Genomic DNA, 22,950 nt, shown 5'->3' with positions numbered 1-22,950 from the left:
TGCCAGCAGACAGAGCTCCAGGAATCTATGTAATCTCTTTGGGGGTTACATACAGTTAGCGGGTCTTTAATTAGAGAGGGGAGACCCAGAATGTGGGGTGTTGGGTATGGTGAAACTTCTCTAACAGTGGTCCAGGAAGCATTTTGGAAAATAGTTTCCCCTAATTTCAAACCGTCTTTTCCTAACATAGCTGAAGCCTGTACGATTCAAACCCCAACATCTCTGCTTCTAGTGCAGCCAGGGAATAAAATCCTAACGAAGCACCCAGCAGCCCAGAACGCAGGTTTTGCCGCAGCCCAAGAGAACTCCCAACTCAGAAGCATCGAGGGGTTTTTAAAATCAGAACCCAACGATTTCAGGGAGACCTGCGCATTTGGCAAATAAAATCTCATGCCTAGAGTTAACTACTATGTAATCAAGGTTTAAAATAGCTTGACATGGAATTTTCACAGAGCTCTCAGTCCAATCCACTCCACTTTTCAGTGAAGAGGGGGCGGCTGTGACTGGGAACTCAACGGTCAAGGTCTGGTGGGAGTGGTTTGGCTGAGGAGATGGTATAAAAGTCTGCTCAGATAAACTCGAGCCTGGCTTATCTCCAGGCTCCAGTGTGATAGTAGGTCAGAAGGAAGAGAAACAAAACAGGAAGTGAGGCTCGTAGGAGAGTTGAAAGCTCTCTGGGAGCTGTTAGACTCCAGCAGTGAGAGCTCAGTCTGCGAGCTCCACAGTCAGACGATAAAGGATGTGGGGGATCAGTGAGTTTTTTGTGGCGCTGGTTGCGTTTCTCTTGATTGTGCAGTTTCTGAAGCTGCAATGGGCAGGTAGGCGGCTTCCCCCTGGACCAACGCCCCTCCCCTTCATCGGGAACTCGTGGCTGTTGGGATTTAAACTTATTCCTGAGGATTTGGAGAAGGTAATTATTTAGTTTCATATACTTAAGTAACTTGCTTCTCCAGGGCCAGCTCTAACTTTTTTGCCACCCCAAGCAAAAAAAAAAAAAGAGCGCAGCTGCCCAAGCCCCCGCCCCCCGAGCACCGCCCGCGCCACCCAAGTCCCCCCCCCCAGCGCAGCGCCACCCAAGCCCCCGCCCCGCATCACCCAAGTCCCCCCACCCCCCAGCGCAGCACCGCTGAATCCCCCGAGCGCCGCACCGCTGAACTCCCTGGCCCCGAGCGCAGCGCCACCCAAATCCCAGCGCCGCACCGCTGAACCCCCCCGCCCCCCCAGTGCAGCACCACCCAAGTCCCCCCACCCCCCTAGCGCAGCACCGCTGAACCCCCCCGCCCCCCCCGAGCGCAGCGCCACCGAAGTCCCCACCCCCAGCGCAGCACCGCTGAACCCCGCCCCGAGCGCAGCGCCACCCAAGTCCCCACCCCGAGCGCCGCACCGCTGAACCCCCGAGCGCCGCACCGCTGAACCCCGGCCCCCGAGCGCCGCACCGCTGAACCCCGTCCCCGAGCACAGCACCGCTGAACTCCCTGCCCGCCCCGAGCGCAGCGCCACCCAAGGCCCCGCCCCGAGCGCAGCGCCACCCAAGGCCCCACCCCAGCGCGGCGCCGTGCCACCAAGCCCCAGGCACCACACTGCCCGAGCCCCTCCCACCCAGGTGGGGCCCGGCCAAACAAACTAAAAAAACCCTCCAGCGCAGCCCGGCTGAACCAACCCCCCCCCCACCGATCGCCGCCATGCCCCAAGGTGCTGCCCCAAGCAAGTGCTTGGTCGGCTGGTGCCTGAAGCCAGCCCTGTGCTTCTCACACTCTCCCCAGGCAGCAGCTGAGCTCAGCAGAGGCAGGGGATGCTAGTAGATCGTTGTCTGATAGGCCCCAGCCTTTGGGACGGGCTCCTTTCTTGGTCTGACATCTGCCCAAGTGTGTTGACCTTCTGGGGACACAGCAAAGCCCATCCGTGCGGCTGGGCTGGGCTGTCAGCCTGTGTTAGCTCGGCTACCTGAGGATTGCTGCTCGTCAAGGTGCGGGAGAGGAAACGTCCATTAATTTTTGGTTTTGTAACACTCCTTTGATATTGTGTTTTTCGTTTGTGACAGGCACCTGGAGCCCCCTGATGGGAGGTGTTTGGTGTGGAGTTTTAAACCGCAATTGAATAAATACATTTCAGCCATTTTCTCAGTTATTAATATATCAGTGGAATAAGATATTTTTCATGCTCAGGAAATTTTATCCAGTTAGCATGGAAGGTGTGACTGTGACGTGAACCCTGCTGCGCACAAGTTTTAATGGCAACTGAGTATATTGGACTTGACAAAAAAAAATCATCTCCCATGAAGAGAGCGACTTTCACAGAAGGGGAAATGATCACACAAGATGTAAAACCTAAGGCCAAACTTCAGTCCTGGGAGCCTAAGGTTGAGCTCCTAAATCTACATTTAGACACCTAAATGAAAGGCCTTCTGGGGGCTCCGAGCACCCGCAAACCTCACTGTCGTCAGTGGGACATGCAGGTGTGAGGCCCCTGGGAAAATCAGGCTCCTGTTAGGTGTCTGAATGTGTATTTAGGAGTCTCACTTTAGGCTCCCAGAATCCTAGATTCCCCTCAACCAGCTACATTGAGGTAAAACTGCCCTTGCCTAGTCCACACCAGTATTTTATGCCTTAGCTTTCTTGCAAAAACCACAGCTTTTTTTTAGCATAGACATGGCCAGAATGGCTGCATCATGTCAGTCTTTTCTGATCCTTCCCCTGACCTTAGGCACTGTGCACACCATCCCATCTTTGGAATGGTCATAAATCCAATGTGCTTAAGGAATAAACCAACTTCTAGCTGAGGAGGGTTAGGAAAAACCCTTCCTCTATTGGCAGGAACAATTGTCCACTTTGGGACTTCTTGCATCTTTCTTTGAAGCTTCTGGTGCTGATCATTGTCAGAGACATGACACTTGACTAGATGAACACCAGGTCTGATCCAGTTCCTATGTTCTGTCTTCATTGCTGCTTGCACATGGCATTGTGAAATATTCTACAGAGTCAGGGACATCTCTATCACAGAGCCCCTGAGGTGGCATCCCTGAAGAGAGCTGGGCCACTAGTTTGTGTGATGTTCCCAAAGAGGATGCAGGGTGGTGAGAAACCTGACCACTACCCACCCTTAGCATGAATGAGTTTTGACTGTGCTTGCAGTGATTTAGTTCCCTGAAACCAACAGCTTCTAGCAACACTGTAGTAGCAGGATTTTATGTTTGTATTTTATATACTTATAAAAAATAAGGAATAATAATGTAGCATATATTAAATGTATTGGTGTATCATTTGATCATATCCTGCTAGCTACCCTTTTTAAACAGGAGAAAGGAATGGCCTAATGGGCCATTGGTAAAGATGCATCGGTCAGAATCCGTGTCTGAGCTGATTTCAAGGCAGTAACGGATCTTTTAGGGTCACCACTTTGTTGTAGGTTTAGCATTTTACAATAAGTTAAAGAATGCCACGATCATTTCTTCTCTTGCATTGCAATTTGATGTTTCTGTTCAAATGTTCTGTGTGTGAATAAGAAATGTGTGTGTTAAAAAATAAGTGTGAAGGCCATCACCGAACCAAATGTTTTAAAGCAAACCCCAAGGACAAACACGAGAGTGCCAAAAAATTACAACACGCCCCTATTAAAATGTCAAAAAAGGCAAATTAATGACTCTCAAAATAAAACAGGGACCTATCAATGGGGACAAAAATAGCTATAATCGAAACCAGCCTGGGGTAACTCCCTAAAAAACGTAATAAAAGAACAAAATATAAAAAAGCATTTTAAAAAACAAGCACTCGTCAAACATCAATTAATTACAGCAGGACAGTGCAAAACTCATTGGTCCCAATAAAAAAAAATCACTTTATAAACAGGGCGCCCTGCCATGAAACTTTAGGTTCGTCCTGCCAAGACGTCCCCAGAGCATTGTGTCGCCACCGACAGAACCAGGCTCCTCCCTACCCGTGATCAACCTAGCTGGCCACTAGATTGAGCTGGACTCTGGACTGGTAACTATAATGTGACTGGTTGGACAGTGTGTGTCTGTGATTGAATGCATCAGCTAATTGTTGTATTTCCAATAAATGCGGCATATTGCCTTTTCCCCTTAAAAAAAATCCCGGATGCTTCTTATAAGCATAACATCATAAGTGCTACCTTCCAAGTCTCTGCAGGCCTCTCTGTACAGGTAGCGACAGGCACACATCAACTCCGAATACTTGGAGAGTTCCAGGCAGCATCTAGCTGAATACTCACAGAATTACCATGTCTGCTATGCCCAAAGATACAGAACATGCCAGTTTGTGAGATTCAACTCTGGACCAGCACTTTGCTTAACACGACAGCACTGAGATATATTTATAGTGAAAACAATAAGTTTATCATTTGGAAACCAAACAAAATCCTTTCTAGAGACTAAACTTAACTAATAGGTCCTGTCTAAAGCAGTTGCCCAATGTTCTCTTCAGCATTTTCAAACAAGACTGGCTGAGACCTCTATTTCACTAAGTAAAAAGCACTGCCTTCCTTAGTGAAGGCTGCCAGGGTGTCTTCTTTGCCTTGTAGAAGTACCCCCAAAGTTCACCGTCTTTACTCATAGACAGGACAACTCCCCCGTGGCTAGTTTTTTCTTATGTGCTCCTTTCTTGTTGATTTCACATCTCTTTGCTAACCTTTGGCGTTGTATGGAAATGGCTAGCCACTGTGTCTAATTTACATCTTGGCACAGGTGAATAAACAACAGTTACAGAAAAGCCTGTTTTTCACTTCTGCTGGTGATTGATACTTTCATACAGACTTAAGAACATAGTTCCAGTTTGTCTATCCATAACTCCTTACGCAATATCTGTACATACATTTCACACTGATAATAGTAACCAGTGTGATGCCAGATTTCATGTAAGACCTCACTTGACATTCTTGGGTGAACCACAATGTACCTACCAGCATAGGTGCTGACTCCGTGGGTGCTCCAGGACTGGAGCTCCCTCAGGAAAAAAAATAGTGGGTGCTCACCAGCCACCCACAGATCAGCTATCCAACAGCCCTCCTCCAATCAGCTGGTGGTGGCCAGGAGGCGCTGGGGAGAGGGGGCGGAGCAGGGGCAGGAAGAGGCGGGGCGAGGGTGGGGCCTTGAGTGAAGGGGCAGGTTGGGGCAGGGCCTCGGAGTAGAGCAGGGGTGGAGCACCCACCCAGAAAAATGAAAGTCGGTGCTTGTGCAGACCGGAATCAAGACATTCCTGTAACACCCTTACCCAGTTGGCATTAAGAGGTTCTTGGTTCACAATTTGTTGGATGCCATTTTTCAGACGTGCTTTGCTGACACTGATCATGTCTCTAGTTGGCACAGATTCATGGGAACATCTTCACCTTGTGGTTGGGACAGAGCCCTGTGATTGTATTGCATGGATTCCAAGCAGTGAAAGACGGTCTGACCACCAACTCTGAAGATGTTTCTGGCCGGCCATCAACGCCTTTCTTCAATGAAAAGGCCAAGGAAAAGGGTAATGTTCTTTTTCCACAGACACCGTGCAAAAAACTGGGATGCCCACTGTAAGTGTGGCTGTTCCGTTATTCCACAGCCCTCTCCCCATGGAGCTGCATCTCCAGACTGCAAAAATAGCTACATGAATAGCTGGTCTGGTGAGTAATGGGGCAGGCAGCCACTGAATGGGACTGAAGGGTAAAATCCAGAGTGTTAAGGAGATTGTTTGAACCATTCATAGTCTTTTGGGCCCCAAGCTTCAAAATTAATGGGAGTTAGGCATCTAAATAACTTTGAGGATATTAGTTCTGTCCTGTGAACGTCACTGTCGTCAACAGGCTTTCAGCTCGGAGCATGAACATCACTCAGTGTCCCACTGGACATGCCTTTGACGCAACACTAATTTTGGGTCATTTACACAGTGTGAAGGCTTTTGAAACCTGGGCAAGATCTTCCTACCTGCTGGGCTTCAACTCATAGTCCTGTGCTGTCATTCAAACAACACCATCAATGCTCTTTTATTCACACCCTGCATTGAAACCGACCTCACCCCACATCTCCTGGGAAGTAACTCCCCACATCTCTGTGTGCATCCCCAGCTGGAAAATTATCCTCATATTTTCAGGTGACATGTGAATTATGAAAACTGTATCCTGCGTGTTTGAAGCCCTGCTTTCTGTTTCACCTGGAAAAAAAAAAAGCAACAAAACCCTCCAAATACGGGAGTTTTCTGGAGTTGTCACAATCTGTTCATGTCCGAGGCCCCAGATAGTTGCTTTATCAAAGTGCTCATTCTTCTGGATTTCTCTGTCATGTTAGAAAATATATTTTAAGTTGAACTCTTACTAGGCGAATGATTTTGCTTTATATAAATAACCGATTCTCAATGGCCTCAGGTATTCTTCTGACAAGTGGTCACACCTGGAAGCAGCAGAGACGCTTTGGGCTGATGACCCTGCGGAACCTGGGGCTGGGCAAGAAAGGCCTGGAGCACCGAATCCAAGAGGAGGCCCGTCACCTGGTGGAGAACTTAATGAGTGAGAGAGGTACAGCACGGCCAGCAGATCTGGGGCTTTTCACTTACCATAACCTTATTCTCATAGGTTTCAGAGGGGTCGCCGTGTTAGTCTGTATCAGCAAAAACAACGAGGAGTCCTTGGGGCACCTTAGACACTAACAAATTTATTCGGGCATAAGCTTTCGTGGGCTAAGACCCACTTCATCAGATGCATGGAGTGGAAAATACAGGAGCAGGTATAAATACATGAAAAGATGGGAGTTGCCTTACCAAGTGTGAGATCAGTCTAACGAGACAATTCAATTAACAGCAGGATACCCAGGGAGGAAAAATAACTTTTGTAGTGGTTATGAGAGTGGCCCATTTCAAACAGTTGACAAGAAGATGTGAGTAACAGTAGGGGGAAATTAGGTTTAGGTTTTGTAATGACCCAACTACTCTCAGTCTTTATTCAGGCCTAATTTGATGGTGTCCAGTTTGCAAATTAATTCCAGTTCTGCAGTGTCACCTTGGAGTCTGTTTTTGAAGTTTTTCTGTTGAAGAATTTCAACTTTTAGGTCTGTTATTGAGTGACCAGGGAGATTGAAGTGTTCTCCTACTGGGTTTTGAATGTTATAATTCCTGATGTCAGATTTGTGTCCATTTATTCTTTTGTGTAGAGACTGCTTGGTTTGGCCAATGTATATGGCAGAGGGGCACCACTGGCACATGATGGCATATATCACATCGGTAGATGTGCAGGTGAACGAGTCTCTGATAGTGTGGCTGATGTAGTTAGGTCCTATGGTGATGTCCCTTGAATAGATATGTGGACAGAGTTGGCAACGGGTTTGTGGCAGGGTTTGGTTCCTGGGGTGGTGTTTTTGTTATGTGGTGTGTAGTTGCTGGTGAGTATTTGCTTCAGGTTGGGGGGCTGTCTGTAAGCGAGGACTGGCCTGTCTCCCAAAGTCTGTGAGAGTGATGGATTGTCCTTCAGGGTAGGTTGTAGATCCTTGCTGTTGCACTGGAGAGGTTTTTGTTGGGGGCTATAGGTGACAGCTTGTGGCATTCTGTTACTTTCTTCGTTGGGCCTGTCTTGTAGTAGGTGACTTCTGGGTATCCTTCTGGCTAAGTCACCTCTCCAGTGCATCATCAAAGGGGCAGATATCAATTCCACCGTCCCCTCTAGCTGTTTTTCCCAATCACTCAGCATGTCTACGTAGCTAATCCATTGCATTTCTAATGCACCCTGTCACCATAGTATCTAATCATCGATCTAGGATCTTGTCTGGGTTAAGAGTCAGCCAGCTAGCCTTCATCCAGGCCTCAGTTTTGCAAAGCCCCTGCTCTCTCCAGGATCAAGCCCATAGGCCCCAATTCCACCCTGCTGTCACACCCTGTGCAACATGAGTGAAGTCACTCAGGTTCCATGGACTGTAAGTTAGGACAGAAGTAGCCCCAAAGTCTTAGCCTCCTGCTGAGTGAGATCATCAACAAATAAGACCCCGTGCTGTGTTGGTACCATTACCGGCTCTGTAACTGGAGTGAAAGGGATCCTAGAAGTGAATGTAAAATAGATGCCAGTGACTGTAATGATCAGGGGAGAGAGCACTGCAACTGGGTGACACAGGCAATGGATCCACATATAGTCAAGGGATCCCATTGCTCTGCTAACTTTGCCCTGCTGGAATAATTTTTAGAGAAAGAGCCAAGCAGAGAATCCGGGAGCTGTAACCAGTCCTATCTGCTGCACCAAGCAGACCTCAGCCACTGGAGAGAATTTGGCCCAGTGAGTTTAGTGGGATTCTGGGGCTGGGAGGAAAAAGCAGCTGTCAGCGACGTGCCCAGTGATCTCTCTCTCTCTCTCTCAGCCTGGGACGGGAGAACCTGCTGGCATGTGAGGGGCGTTACTGGCCAGGAGCTCGGCTCACTTCACAAAGCTTCCAGTGATGTTCTGCTACCACCTGGACAGCTGCAGAGATGGGCAGGGTCCCTTTAACACACTGAACCTTCCGCAGCGAGTTGGCCTGTGACCAGCTCGAGTTGTCTTTGATTGCTTCTTTTAAATGTTTGTTAGTGAATGACGCTGGATACCTGAATCACAGGCTTAGAAGCGTTCACGACTGAAAAGACCTGCTAGATGGATCCCAGGCTCCAGGACCTGGGTCTCGTCCCAGCAGGGGGACGACATTCATGTTAATAACTGTGTTTGCAGGACAGCCCTTGGACCCTAACGTCTCCTTCAGACAAGCACTTTCAAATGTCATTTGTGCTGTGGTTTTGGGACATCGCTTCGCCGACGACGATGAGACCTTCCAGCAGCTGCTTAAAGTTAATGCCCATTTGCTCATATCCTCGGGCACCGTCAGTGAGAGTGTGAGTTTCTTTTGCCCCTTCCCTAAATAGAAGATGTGGTAGCTGCCTCCCGGAGCTTACCACCTAAATTAGACATGACGAAAGCTATAATTTTGGCCCGGGTATTTTTATTAAAAATCACGGCCCGGACACAGGCAATAGACAATACATCGGGAATGTACACAGGGCTGGCATTTGGGAGTAGCAAGCAAGGCCATTGCCCAGTGCCACGGGGTGCTCCAGGTGTCGGGGCTCGGGCTCCAGCCCCGGGTGGGGAGGCCCGTAACTTAGCTTCGTGAGGCCCCAGGTAATTGCCCTGCTTGCTGCCCCCTTATGCCAGCCCTGGCAATAATGGTGCACAAAACAGTGTTTTCGCAGACATCTCTTAAAATCACTGAATCTGTGAGCTCCGGGACAGAATTGTGGCGTTAAATGCGACTTAATGAGGGTGAAACAAAATGTTGTGCTAACGTGCGACTGACCCAGGAGCAAAAGCAGAGTGGGTGGTGGCCGCGCTCTGTTACCCATGCGGTATCATGACACTGCAATTTGCTATGCTGACATTTAATAACGTCCGGATGCTGGATCCCAGAAACTCACCAAAACCTCCATCTTAAAATGAGAGAAATTCAGAAAGACCTGTCGGGGGCCCCCCGTCGGTTGTCTTATTCGGTCTGAAAATATTTCCCAAGTGTCTGAGTTACACAAAGTCCCCTCCAGGGTAGTGTAAAGCCACCTAGCAAACTTGGCTAGCTCAAAATGCCCAACGCTGCTGCCACACCTGTGTACATGGGGATTGTCCACTCTCATACCATTGGCTTTCTGAAGATGCCATGAATACCAAACCCTTCTCAATGTCATTGGCACCTTATTTTTGTTGTTGTGGTGGTGCTGCCCACGTACACAGTCCCTGCCCCAAAGAGCTTGCCATTTAATTTGAAACGCGATGCAGTGAGTGAGTGGGAGAAACAATAGGATGTAGGGAGGCAGGCTAAGGGGAACTAGTCTTCGTATACACCTGGGTGAGTTTCTGGAATGTGCACAACATGCTGGTTACAAATCTCTAAGAAATAATGGGGGAGGGGCTTGTTTTAGTTGGGGTTGGACTAGATGACCTCCTGACGTCTCTTCTAACCCTAATCTTCTATGATTCTGTTTTCTGTCCCTACCCCATGTTAGCTGGCTGATTTCTTATAGGCATCCCAGAACTGGGGGGATTTAAAGGGGAGAATGTATCAGTCTGATGTTCGGGGAGGAAGGTCCATGTGCAAGGGACAGCATGGAAGACAGTGTGGGAGAATCAGGCCACTGGAGGATCACAGCTGGAGTCCTGGGTAGGGTGGCGAGCTGGGGAGTGGGGAGACCTAAGAGACAAGAGCGGAGAAGTAGGGAGGGGCACAGTTGTCTCTCTGACATCTCCTCGTGGAGGTCCAGCTGACAAATGAAATGTAGCATGGCCAAAACTGAGCTCCTGATCTTCCCCCAAAGCCCATCGCTCTCCGTAGAGATAGCACCACCATCTGACCTGTTGCTCAAACCGACAGTCTTGGTGCAATCTTTCTTCAGCAATCTCATTGTCCACTCTCATACCATTGCAATCTCTCCCATCCAGGTGATGCCTGAATCTCGCTGCTTCTTCCTGCATGGCATGTTCACGATCCTTTCCTCTCTGCTCACGCCGCCAAACCTCTTGCCCAAGTCCAGATCATGCCTTGGCTGCTGCTATCTCTTCCTCTCCAGACTTGATGCCTATAACCTCGTTTCCTTCAAGTCTTTTCACAATACCGCCGCTAAGATCCTCTTCTTGGGTTTCTTGCTCTGCCACACCCACCTTTAAGTCCTTCCATTGGCTACCTACCTGCTCCGGCCTGGCTCCGAATTGTACACTTCCTGTTGTTTTTGTTACCCTCTCTCCTCCATTCTGACCCTGGCCAACTAGTTTGTCTCCTTCACCTGTTGTCTTTTAGATTGTAAGATCTTTTGGGGCAAGGACTGTCGTTTTCTATACATTTGTACAGCTCCTGCCATTCCAAGGCCCTGATTTTGCTGGCTTCTAAGTGCTGCCACAATATACCCTTTAAACAATAATTACACCCAAAACCCCCTCCTATTTTAAAAACATGTTAAGTTTGCACTGTCAAGCACGCCAAAGTCAGGAGATGCCACCATTAAGGTTGTCCATGCAATCTTAATTTGGTCCCCTTGTGCATATGCATTATGATACCATCTTTAATTACAGGTTTCAGAGTAGCAGCCGTGTTAGTTTGTATCCGCAAAAAGAACAGGAGTACTTGCGGCACCTTAGAGACTAACAAATTTATTTGGGCATAAGCTTTTGTGGGCTACAGCCCACTTCATCGGATGCACAGAATGGAACATACAGCAAGAAGATATTTATACATAGAGAGAACATGAAAAGGTGGAAGTAGCCATACCAACTGTAAGAGGCCAATCAATTGAGATGAGCTATCAGCAGCAGGAGAAAAAAAACTTTTGAAGTGATAATCAAGATAAAAGGTGTAAGGATACTTAACATGGATTCAATTAGTGTAATGACCTAACCATTCCCAGGGATGCATCTGAAGATGTGGGTTTTTTACCCATGAAAGCTTATGCCCAAATAAATTTGTTAGCCTTTAAGGTACCACCGGACTCCTTGTTGTTTTTGTGGATACAGACTAACATGGCTACTCCTCTGACATCTGTGATACAGTGTCAAAAACACCAGTGTCTTTGAACTCTTTAGCTCAGTAGACCTTTACTCTCTGTGTGTTCTTTGATTCTAAGCCCAGAAGAAGCAGACATCACAAGGGGAACCTGGAGTATCTCTCTCTTTGTGTTTGTCTATATCCAAATGGCTCTCCTTTCTGGACACTAGGGCTAGCTTTCTAAAGAATTTTAACCATCAGCATCTAGGCTGAAGCCCCATACATGAGGCCGAAAATGTGTCCTTCAAAGCAATTAATCCAATAGCAAAATTCCCCACACTGGGCATTTTCGTCTTTGGAGAGCTCCACCAGGAATGTGTTAATTGCAAAGAACGAAAAGCAGCTTCTTTGTGTCTCTCCTACAGCTGAACAATACTTTCCCCTGGCTCATGGACCACCTCCCAGGACCTCACAAGAAGATGCTGTCCTACCACAAGTTTCTGTATTGTTTTGCAAAGGAAGAGATCAGACGCCACGAGGAGAGTGGGGTACCAGATGAGCCACAGGATTTCATTGACTTCTACCTGGCACAGATGGTCAAAGTATGTTTCTGCGCCGTATGTGACTATAACTCCTCTGTGACCCCATTGCACCCTTCTAGTGCAAACCTCTGCAGAATAAAGTGGAAAAACAGCAGCTTGTGATGGGATCAGGTGTGTGGATAGGTGGGAGAGTGGCAGAATCAGAAATCTATAGGGCTCCAGTCTGGGCAGGCAGAGATTAAATGACAGCTCAGTATCAACTGCAGCTCACCAGCCTCCTAGAAACCCAGCTATAAGGAAGAGGGATCCTTTGTCCAAAGGGCACAGGCCAAACGGCATCTCAAAAGGGTGTTGCAAAGCAGCACAGAGCTGAATTGGAACTGAAGGAGGTGACGGGAAGTAACAAAAACAAGAACCTGGAGGGCATCAGAACAAACATTTATGTTTTGTGATTTTTCTGAAATCAAAAATACTAAAAAAGGCCCTGGAGGTTTTTCGCCTTCCTCTGCAGCATGGGGCAGGGGTCACTTGCTGGAGGATTCTCTGCAGCTTGAGGTCTTCACAATTTGAGGACTTCAATAACTCAGACATAGGTTTGGGGTTTGTTACAGAAGTGGATGGGTAAGATTCTGTGGCCTGCATTGTGCAGGAGGTCAGACTAGATGATCATAACAGTCCCTTCTGACCTTAAAGTCTATGAGTGAGCAAGTTCTGCTATTTATCACGCCGACTGTCCTGCCCCCGTGCCCTAATTTATCCCTCGGTTCCCTGCAGTGCAAAGACGACCCCACCACTACGTTCGATGAAGATAACCTGATTCAGACTATCGTGGACCTCTTCATAGCAGGCACAGAGAGCACAGCCACGACCCTGCTCTGGGCACTGATCAGCCTGGTGCTTCATCCCGATGTCCAAGGTAAGGGAGAGGGAGATGGGGACACACACCGTGGATGTGAGTCTGCATGCACGTGGAAAATTGCCTGGTTCTGCCTATTTTTATTAGACAAATGTTCATTCTAAAACTGACCATTGGCGGCTGCTGAATCAGCTGAGCTGCAGCCAGCAAAGCGGTAAGATTTCTGGTCCTACAATCATCGAATGGTAGACATTAGAAGTGGAAAAGCCTCATAGAGATGCCTAGGCCACCCACTTCCACAATCCAGCCCTGCTGCGGGATTGTTAGTCCACCTGCTTTAAACATCTCAGGCAATGGGACTTCCACCACTTCCCTTGGGACACTGGCCACAGGCTAACAGATCTCACCAGTGGGAAGTTTTCTTTCCACAGCAGAACCTTCGTGATTCGCCCTTTGCTAAGCCACAAACCTCATCATTCACACTCGAAATGCACTGGGGCGGGATTTCCACCCCACTCAAGCAGAGCTCAGGTTCAGTGGAGAGGAGGGGCTGCAGCCTGCAGGGACCTGATTAGTGCTCCCTGATCATCAGCCACCCAGGCCACCTGGGGTGCAAGTTAGAACGTCACAGGAACAACTCAGGGACCTCTCATCAGCAGAAAATCAGGCCTAGTAGAGCTGTGCTCGTCCATGCTTCTTCCTCTCCCTGTCCTGCCTTCACCCTGCCACTGATCTGCCCCCTTCCCTCTCCAGATGCTGAGACGGAGGTGGTGTCTGGAAGGGGCGGTGGCTCTGCTGTCTCGGTCAGCTATCTGCCTAGTGCTAAGTTGCCCTACACAGGTGGAATTTTCCACTGGCCACCTCCAGTCACTGAGAGTCTGTCTACACTGCACACTAAGCCTGAGTTCTGACTCAGGTTTGACCCAAACTCCACTTCCGCCCATACACAAATCAGTCTGACTCAGGGCCCGGGTCCTAGGACCTGGCTGGGGGAATGTCAGAGCCTGAGTCCTGTTGTAACCCGGGTCCAAGCCCTGTCGTTTCCTGGGGTTGCGGCAGCTCAAGCCGCAGACCCGTCAGAAGGTCTGCGTAGTGCAGTCTGGATGCATTAGTGTGGCCATGAGCCTAGGTCCAGCACTTGTAAACCCAGGTTTACAATGCAGTGTGGACGCTCAAGTGTTTAGAAACACCAAGTCCACAAGTCCAGGCCCCGCAGACCCGGGCTTAGGGTTCAATGTAGACACACCTTGTAAGACCACTTTGTGCTGTGTGAGCCCAACAGCCCCTCCTCACGTCTCAGCAACGCTCTGGTGGCAGAGATGGTACGGCAGGCAGGTCTCATTACCAGAACTTAATGCGTGTTACTACAGAACACTTACCCATGTGGGTTGCAGTGTTACCATCCACACCTAAAACTCAGCTGCCCTTGCCAAGTTCATGAACAAAGGGCTTTTTGTGTTTTTCCTCCAGGAGGCATTAAGCAGAGCTCTCTTCAGCCCTCCCCCTCCACCCCTTGTGTTATATCAAATATAAACAACACCATGTCCCAGATCTCTCAGGGCCCCACGCTGAAATCAGCAGCTGGCCAGAGAACAGCTGGCTGGAGCTGAACCCAGGCCAGACTGAGGCGATGTTGGTGGGAAGTGCCCTGAAGAACTTACCTTCTCAACACACATCCCCCAGTACTGAAGGCGTGTGCCTTCCGACTGAGCGGCTCTGCAGCCTGGGGTCTGCGATGGCAGGTACACACGCTCTGGAGCCCACCCTCATGGGCGTGGTTCTCCTACATCACCATGTGACAGTTCTCGGGGTACCCAGGACTGTGAGTTTCCTTGTTACCCTCCTGCCTCCAGAGAGAGATGGGCTTGATTGTACTTAGCTGAGTGTCAGCTACCTGACCCCAGCGGCCTGTTAGCCATCCCAACAACCTCCTCTGGGGTAGACCAGCCCTTCCTTTGCCCTGCAGGCTAACTAGAGGTGCACCCTACTGCCGGAGCCCATCTGAAGTGTTCCCCTGTAGCGTCCAGCCCCTTATCCACTGAACACTCGGAAATACCAGGGCTGCTGTCCCCAAAGACACAGCGTATGCACCAACTTGTTCGATTCGACTCAGGATCTGCTCCTTGTATCACACCACAGCACTGAGCTGCATTTCTAGTGAAAACAACGATCAGCGTATTAGCAAAGATTCGAGGTTCAAGAGGGTGTGAATACGGGTAATGGACACAAGAGGGTTGCGTACAAAACAACAGCAGAACACACTTTCTAGAGACTAAACTTAGCTTACCAGGCTAAACTTCTGGCTGAAGACGTTTCTCTCACTCCAAAGGTCTTTTGCAGCATTTCAGCCAAGGTTGGTTGCGATCCTGTTTTTAGAAATGTAACCGCACTGACCGATTACTTCCTAGGTGGAGGGTAAAAGGGTGTCTTCCTTGCCTTCTCCTTATATCCCCCACTCATTGTCTGTTCTTAGGGTCACGATGACCCATCCTAGCTTATTCTCCAGTGTGCTGCCTTCCTGTTGATTTCACATTCCCCCCCCCATTGACTTCATATATAAATGAGACGTCTGTTGTGTTGGCTTACAATGCGTGCAGCAGAGATTTCCAAACTGTAGGGCATGCCCCCTTAGGGGGGTGCGGAAGGGCCCGGGCCACCTCCGACAGGGGGAGGGGAGGCAGCGCCACCCAGCCCCACTCCACTCCCAGCTCTGCTCCGTCTCCTGTTCCAGCTCCCAGCCCCGTGCCCGGCCACAGCGCCGTTCCCGGCTCCGGCCCTTCTCCCTGCCCCAGACCTGCCTCCTGTCTGCGTCCTCCCCTGCCCCGGGAGCCATGGACCCGCTCTCAGCCCCGGCTCTATGGGCGGGGCATAGACAGGGGTTGCGAGGTGTGACCCTCAAAAGTTTGGGGATCACTGGCTTAGAGAGACAGGTGAATACACACCTTTTGTCGGGCACCAAACCTATTTATCAGCTCTGCCTTGATACAGACTTTAGGACCATATTTTCAGCACACACACATGCTTGGTCTACACTACAGTTAGGTCATCAGAAGGCAGCTTACGTTGACCTAATTACGTCAGTGCCTACGCCACTTATGTTTCCAGTGTAGACAGTGCACAGACAGTGTATGTGCACAGACCTTTCACAGCGATAGGTTGACCAGCATGACCCTGGCTTTTCAGACCTCCCATGATTGATGTTCCCTTTAATTTTTCCCATGCACGTGCGGAATGAATTTTGTTACGTGCACCGATATGGAGGTGATGCGTGGCGAGGCCGAGGGGTTCAGAGTGTGGGAGGGGGCTCAGGGCTGGGGCAAAAGGTTGGAGTGCGGAGGGGGGGTGAGGGCTCCGGCTGGGGTGCGGGCTCTGAGGTGGGGCTGGGGATGAGGGGTTCAGGGTGCAGGAGGGGCCTCAGAGCTGGGACAGAGGGTTGAGGTGCAGGGGGGTGAGGGCTTCAGCGGGGGCTCTGGTCTTTGGGGAACCAGAATGTACAGCCCAGGATCAGGATAGTCTTGTAACCCCCTTTACTCATTGGCATAGAGGGGTTCTTAGGGTCACACCCAGTTGCCCTCACAAAACAGTGATGCCTGGAAAGCAGGGCAGCTGCACCCAGGATCATATATAAAGGTACGAGCCATCTGCCCTAGGGAGAACCACTTTGCTGCTCACCAATCGTGTTTTTTCCGTGTGTTAACATTTTCTAGGCTTATTCCAATCCCTGAAGGTGGTTCCCTTTTGCCTTGGAAGGTTTGTGCTCAGGCTATTTGGCCACTTTCAGGTTCATCAACTGTGAAAAATATACTAGGTCTGCTGTAAAATTATTAATCTGCCATTGTTCTGTGCCTGGGTAACTCCTGAATAGCTGGGTCTATTTGAGCTCAATTCCCCTCCTCCCCCCAGTGGGTACCAGTTCCATCTCCCTGAGCCAGCAGGGCTTCCTGTGCTGGGGGTGAGGATTTCCATCAGGCTGCTGGGCAGCCCCTGGGAGCATCAGACAAACAGGAGTTTTGTCTGTGGAATGGAGTGAGAAGAAACTTTCCCTGCACTTTGAGATGCTCCTGCTGCACCTTGCCTCCAGCTCCCTCTCACAGCAAAGAAAGGGAAAGCTCTGCTCCAGGGCTGAATTTGGCCCCTCATACCGAGTTTCAACTGGCATCTGTGAGTCTGCTGGGAAAGCACAGGTCCCCCTTAGAGATAAAGATGTAGAAATAACCAGTGAAGCTGATTCCCTTGGCATGGCTTCCCATCGCCCACTGCACTTAACCAGCATGAAAGGAGTAATTCCTCCTTCAGTCTAAAGGGAATCCTGCCGGGAAGTGACAGAGCCCCAGAATACGCGCACATCCCTGGGCACGCACTCACTGCCCAAATACGTGTCCTTCCATTTGCATCAAGCTGAATGTGTCTCCTCAGAGAAGGTCCAGAAGGAGCTGGCTGCTGTGTTGGGTCCTTCCCAGTTAATCTGCTATGAGGATCGGAAGAACCTGCCCTACACCAATGCCGTGATTCATGAGATCCAGCGGTACAATTGCATTGCCCCGGTCGGAGTCCCCAGACAATGTGTGAAGGACACAACACTCTTGGGGTTACCTGTCCCAAAGGTACAGAGACGTTATCCATGCTTCTGCCCTCCTCTCCCATCAATGGGGTCAAATGTACTAGGAATGCAACTCATTCCTGTTTCCGGGTATATAACATGCCTGTTTCTCCTTGTGCCTTCTGAAGCCATCAGCACTAGGGCAAAGTGAGACAGCACAGTACAGCCACTTTGCACGCGTGCCAGTAACGTGATACAACGTGCAAGGCAGTGCATGCTCAGGTGCTGTGTCTCTTCCCTGATACGTCACCCTGCCCCTAATTTGCAAATGCTCTATCAGCCTCTTTAAGCCTCTCACTGGCTTTGCCGCTTCAACATAAAAATCTTACTTTGTAAAACTGACGCATTTAAAATATGAAGCGTTAACATTTTCTTCCATTAAGGAATCAGTGTTAAAGCAGGAGAATCCTGGGAAACTGCCTCTTCTTTCGGGCTCCATCCTGCCAGCGGGTGGCTCAGAAATGATGAACAGAAATAAAAACATACCATCCAATAGTCTCCCAGTTTACGCCAATGGGACAGATCTCTCCCCGGGGGACATGCCATGCACTGCACTACATGAGGCCTGAAAACCGTCTCTTTAACCACCTCTCTGAGGGAGTGAGGGTGAGAACTAAGTCAGATGCTTCTTCCTTGCAGGGCACTGTCATCTTGCCAAATATATGTTCTGTCTTGTCTGACCCTGAGCAGTGGGAGACACCTCGCCAGTTCAACCCGACTCACTTCCTGGATAAGAATGGAAACTTCATGAGCAGAGAAGCGTTCTTACCATTCTCAGCAGGTAAATGCACTGACAGTGAAACAGTTTTTCATGGGGTAGATTGTGAACGCAGAATTTGTAGAGATTTACAATTAAACCTTGCTAATCTGCACCCTTTATAATTTGCATTTAGAATGGCAAACTCACCTCGCTTCCCAGTGAAAATGTATTTGCAGAATGCTGTGGTGGATTCTTCTACTACACGATTTCATTATTTGTACAAAAATCACAGCACGCTGGCCACCATTAAAATGACATTTACCGCTAGTTGCCACAGTATGGATCTGAGATACCACAGGGTTTTCCCCTATACTTCAAAATTCAAATGTTGACTTTTAATGGCAAGTGCCATTCATAGACTTGAAGGCGAGAAGGGACCATCTTGATCACATTGCAGGCCATAGAACCTCACCCACCCACTGCTGTAATAGACCCTGTCACGGAGCCCCCGGGCAATGATCTGGAACTGCTTCCCACAAAGCCAGCCAGGACTTTGGGGAGCCTCCTCTCCCTCGGAGCAGACTGTCTCCAGGGCAAGAAGCTCACACGGCTTCACCTCCTGGGTCTCTCCTTGGAGCATTCAGCATCCTCTGCCCCTCCGTGCACTTCCCACAGCGAGTCCACCCCAGCGGGGTCCTGGGGAAGCCACCGAGTCCTGCACCCCCACTCCGCAGTCAGACATGACTCTCAGCCAGCCAGTAAAACAGAGGTTTATTCGATGACAGGAACATGGTCTAAAACAGAGCTTGTAGGTACAGAGAACCTACAGCCGGGTCCATTTTGGGGCCCAGTGAGGCAGACCCCCATATTCTGCCCTCACTCTTCATCCCCAGCCCAGCCCCAAACTGCCCAAACCCCCTCCAGCCCCTCCTCCTCTGGCTTTGTCTCTTTCCCAGGCCAAGAGGTCACCTGATCTCTTTGTTCTCCCACACCTTTAGCAACCCCTTGCAGGGCGGGGAGGGCCCGGCCATTTTTTTGCTAGGAGACAGAGGGTCAGTGATTTATGCACAATGGCCTTTATCCCACCACCTAGAAACTTAAGAAATGCACAGGGGAATGCATAGGGGGAAACTGAGGCACCCACATAGTATTAGGGGAAACATTAAGAACAGTCCAACTTCGTCACAGACCCCTAACCTCTGGCTGAGTTACTGACGTCCTCAAATCTTGGTTTAAAGACGTCAAGTTATAGAAAATTCACATTTGCTCCAGTTTAAACCTGGAGGTGAACCATGCTCCATTCTGCAGAGGAGGGTGAAACCCCCCAGTATCTCTGCCAATCTGATCTGGAGGGAAATTCCTTCCAGATCCCAAATCTGGTGACCAGTTAGACCCTAAGCATGTGGGCAAGACCCACCAGCCAGACACCTGGGAAAGAATTCTCTGTATCCTCCCAATCTAGTGTCCCATCTCCAGCCGTTGGGGATTTTTGCTACAGGCAGTCGTTGATGGGTCCCAGGCCATTGTAGGCAGTCCTATCATACCATCCTCTCCATAAACTTATCAAGCTCGGTCTTGAATCCAGTTAGGTTTGTTGCATTTTGTATAGACATGAAAATTGAATTGAAGTTGTCTAAATCAATTTTGTGATAGATTTTAAGTGTTTGCTTGCTTATCAATGTGTGAAATTCATTAATAAACAATGGATCTCTTAGTCATTAGTGCAAATTAGCCAAGTTCTATTGTTCTAAGAAATCTGTGGACCGTGCAAATGACCCCCTCCATCCCTTTGGGAATAGTTATGTGAAAAATGATTCCTAATGCTAGTTACCCTGAGAAAAGCAAATTCTCTGATGCACATATGCAGACCTAGCCTCAGACCTTTGACTTCACAGGTAGAACATGATTTTGCTTTTAAACTGAGGACTAGAATCCTGCCAAGTCTAAAATTTCTCATGCGGTCATTTTTTGTGTTTCACAAGCAATATAAGGGAAACGTTGGTTTTTTTCTTAACTCACTAACTGCTTGTCCCCTCTCCCCCGTTAGGGCACCGTGTGTGTTTGGGGGAGCGCCTGGCAAGGACTGAGCTCTTCATCTTCTTCACCAACCTGCTGAGGGCGTTCACCTTCAGGCTGCCGGAGGGAGTGACTGAAATTAACACTGAGCGTATTGTCGGGGGCCTATTGCAACCTCACCGCTACAAGATCTGTGCTGTTCCTCGCTAGGCAGCAGCACGTCACAGACCACCAGGAAACCCAATAGGCAGGGGTGTTTCTCGTGGAGAATTTCCATAAATAAACTAGAAAACACAGAATTATAGCACCTGGCGTTATTTCCGGCTGACCAGGAATCTGACTCCTGGGAGGGAGAATTGAGAGAGGGTTAGTCTATTGTAATGCAAGGATGGCAGAGTTTTAAAAAAATCTCCTAATTGTGAGATTAGAGTAGTGGGTGTAACCCCATCATGGGCTAGAAAAGGTTAAAAGGTAGCTAGCTACATTGATTACACCTGCACCCTGATTAATTAGCTGCTTCTCAGCGAGAGGTGCTGGGAGAGGCATCAGGTGATAACGTAGTGGATACCTGGGCCCCATAAAAGGGGCGAGAGCTCGGTCTGGTGGGAGGAATGACAGAGATGTCTGTGAAGGGGCCCTGAGCCACAGTCTGCAGGAGAACAGATGCCTTGGGAAGGCTCAGTACTGGAGCTGGGGAGCCAGCCCAGAGAGAGCCTGCAAACAGAGCTTGGAGGTGACGCGAAGGCTGATGGCCTCCCGGGGGCACTCGGGTGAGAACCCTGGCAAGGAGAAGCTCATAGACTCATAGACAGAGAATTCTTTCCTAGGTGGTCTTGCTGACGTGCTCAGGGTTCAACCAATCGCCATACTTGGGATTGGTAAGGAATTTTCCCCCAGGTCAGATTGGCTGAGACCCTTGGGTATTTTTGCCATCTTCTAAAGCATGAGTCACGTATCACTTGCTGGTTTAAACTAGAATAAATGGTGGATTCTCTGTAACTTGAAGTCTTTTAAATCATGATCTGAGGACTTCAGAAGCTCTGAGGACAGGGGGCGTTGTGACAGGGAGTTCGATCCCTCGCAGCTGCGAGGTGACAGCTGACCTGAAGTTGGAGAGAAGGGCAGAAGTAGAGAGGACAGGAGGCAAGAACCGGAAGGGAAAAGAGGAACATATGGCCTCTGTTATCCAGGCTGAGTTTTAGCTGGCTAATTGTTATCTAGGCCCTAATTGCCACACAAGGGGTTGGCTGGAGCCTGTCCCTGGAGAATTCCCCCTGCTGAGAGGGAATCTCCATAGGCATGATACTGGCAGGAACAGTCTTCGTCAGCTGCCCTTCCCCTACCAGTGTAATGGGGTGAGGAGAACGGGGCACGTGCCCAAGCCTCGACTGGCGCAATCTCCATTATCGAGCAGTAAAAGTTAGCATAGGTCACTGCTACTCCAACTTCCATCGGAGGATCAGGGAGCCAGGACCAGCTCCCTCTGGCTGCTCTGGCACCACGCAGCGTCGGTGTAGTGGAGAACTGGAGCCAAGCGTGTGTGGTGGAACACGGTTTCGATCCTCCACCCGCTAACCCATTATACTGGGGCTGCTGCCAAACCCCAGAGGCCCAAGAGCTTCCAACTCAATTCCCCTTTCCACCCAACGTGGCACAAGGATTTGAACGTGGGGCTCCCTGCCAATCTCAGGAGCATGCCCTGGGCTATGGAGTGTCCTGGGATGGGGGGGGGGGTCTCTCGATCTCTCCCATTGATGCTGATCTACCGGGTATTAATAAATAGTTGTTGGAGCAGGGACTTGGGAGCCCCCACATCTTAGGGGAGTGGCCTAACCATCAGCTGAGAGTCCTTTTCACTTGCAGGCCCAATGACGAGTCTTTTATCCAAAGTGGAACAGTTTCCAAAGGAGAGATTGCGAGACCATCTGTGTCTAGTGGTTTGATCGCTCACCTGTGAAGGCTGGAAGACCTGGGTCCAGAGCAGGGATTTGAAGCTGGGGTCTCTCACAAGCCAGGTAAGTGCTCGAACCACTGGGCCACAGTCATCTCACTCTCTGTCCCACTGACTAGTTAAATTCATACTCAGTGGAACGGCTTCAACATGAACCACTGAGAGAAACCTGCCCCCGAATACCTCACAGCCCAGCTGCCAGGGCACTTTCCTGGGACGGGAAGACAGCAGGGTTCTATGGGACTCCTGTCTCTTTCCTCACGCATGCCCAGAGAAGCAGTCCTGCCTGTGACGGTGCCAAGCTGTACAGGCACGTCCAGCATCAAGACACCATTGGCAGACTGTTAAGCGAACATGTTGCAAAAGCCAGGACGTGTGCTAAGGCCACGCTTCTGAAGCCCTTATCACTTTGACAGGTGTGACCTGCTTTCCCCAGCTCGCTGAAAGTCCCTCAGTCGCAGATGTGCCTCTCTCCCAGGCAGAAGTCAGGCTTCCATCATACAGCGCCCACGTGCTGGAGCTGTTACAAATATTTTTCTTTGCAATTTTTTTAGCGGTAAAAGCACGTGGGTTTTTTCCCCCCTCTTCATCCTTGAAAATCGCTGACCCTTGCTGTCCCTTCTAACCCTATGATTCTATGACCCAGGCTTTCCAGAAATTCTTCTCACACACGTCCTAGTAGATGTGGCCACTCCCTGAATGCTTATCCCCTGAAACTAGCTGATTCTACTCTGTCTTCTTTCCCCACCAGCAATATAGTTTATTGTGCCTCTCTCGGGAATCCAAGACCAAAGAGTTCAAAGAGGCCATTGATTTGGGCTGTCTCAGAT

At 49.6% G+C, this 22,950-nt stretch overlaps 1 protein-coding gene across 2 annotated transcripts; it reads left to right on the top strand.

Annotated features, from left to right (window-relative positions):
* The first annotated feature begins 339 nt into the window (after nucleotides 1-339).
* Nucleotides 340-20,468, top strand: LOC120371954 (cytochrome P450 2J6-like). 2 transcript variants are annotated; one of them, XM_039488466.1, is made up of 9 exons: nucleotides 343-910; nucleotides 5,312-5,474; nucleotides 6,352-6,501; nucleotides 8,668-8,828; nucleotides 11,881-12,057; nucleotides 12,772-12,913; nucleotides 17,270-17,457; nucleotides 18,093-18,234; nucleotides 20,201-20,468. In XM_039488466.1, exons 1-9 carry the CDS (start codon nucleotides 740-742, stop codon nucleotides 20,377-20,379), a joined length of 1,473 nt encoding a protein of 490 aa, XP_039344400.1. In that variant the 5' UTR covers nucleotides 343-739; the 3' UTR covers nucleotides 20,380-20,468. The 2 variants fall into 2 exon arrangements, with proteins under 2 accessions (XP_039344401.1, XP_039344400.1); XM_039488467.1 differs by lacking the exon at nucleotides 11,881-12,057 and having other exon boundaries at nucleotides 340-910.
* Nucleotides 20,469-22,950: the final 2,482 nt, after the last annotated feature.

The sequence above is a fragment of the Mauremys reevesii genome, linkage group 9 (assembly GCF_016161935.1).
Source record: "Mauremys reevesii isolate NIE-2019 linkage group 9, ASM1616193v1, whole genome shotgun sequence".
NCBI classification, from domain to species: Eukaryota; Metazoa; Chordata; order Testudines; family Geoemydidae; genus Mauremys; species Mauremys reevesii.
The sequence above is the reverse complement of the archived record's forward strand: the minus strand, read 5'-3'. Positions and strand labels throughout refer to the sequence as shown.

What these genes read in the sequence shown, in the direction of transcription:
- LOC120371954 (XM_039488466.1), top strand. Translation starts at nt 740, where the DNA reads ATGTGGGGGATCAGTGAGTTTTTTGTGGCGCTGGTTGCGTTTCTCTTG. An exon ending in TTCCTGAGGATTTGGAGAAG is followed by an intron (nt 911 to 5,311) that starts GTAATTATTTAG and finishes TCATGTCTCTAG; the next exon opens with TTGGCACAGATTCATGGGAA. An exon ending in GCTTCATCCCGATGTCCAAG is followed by an intron (nt 12,914 to 17,269) that starts GTAAGGGAGAGG and finishes GTGTCTCCTCAG; the next exon opens with AGAAGGTCCAGAAGGAGCTG.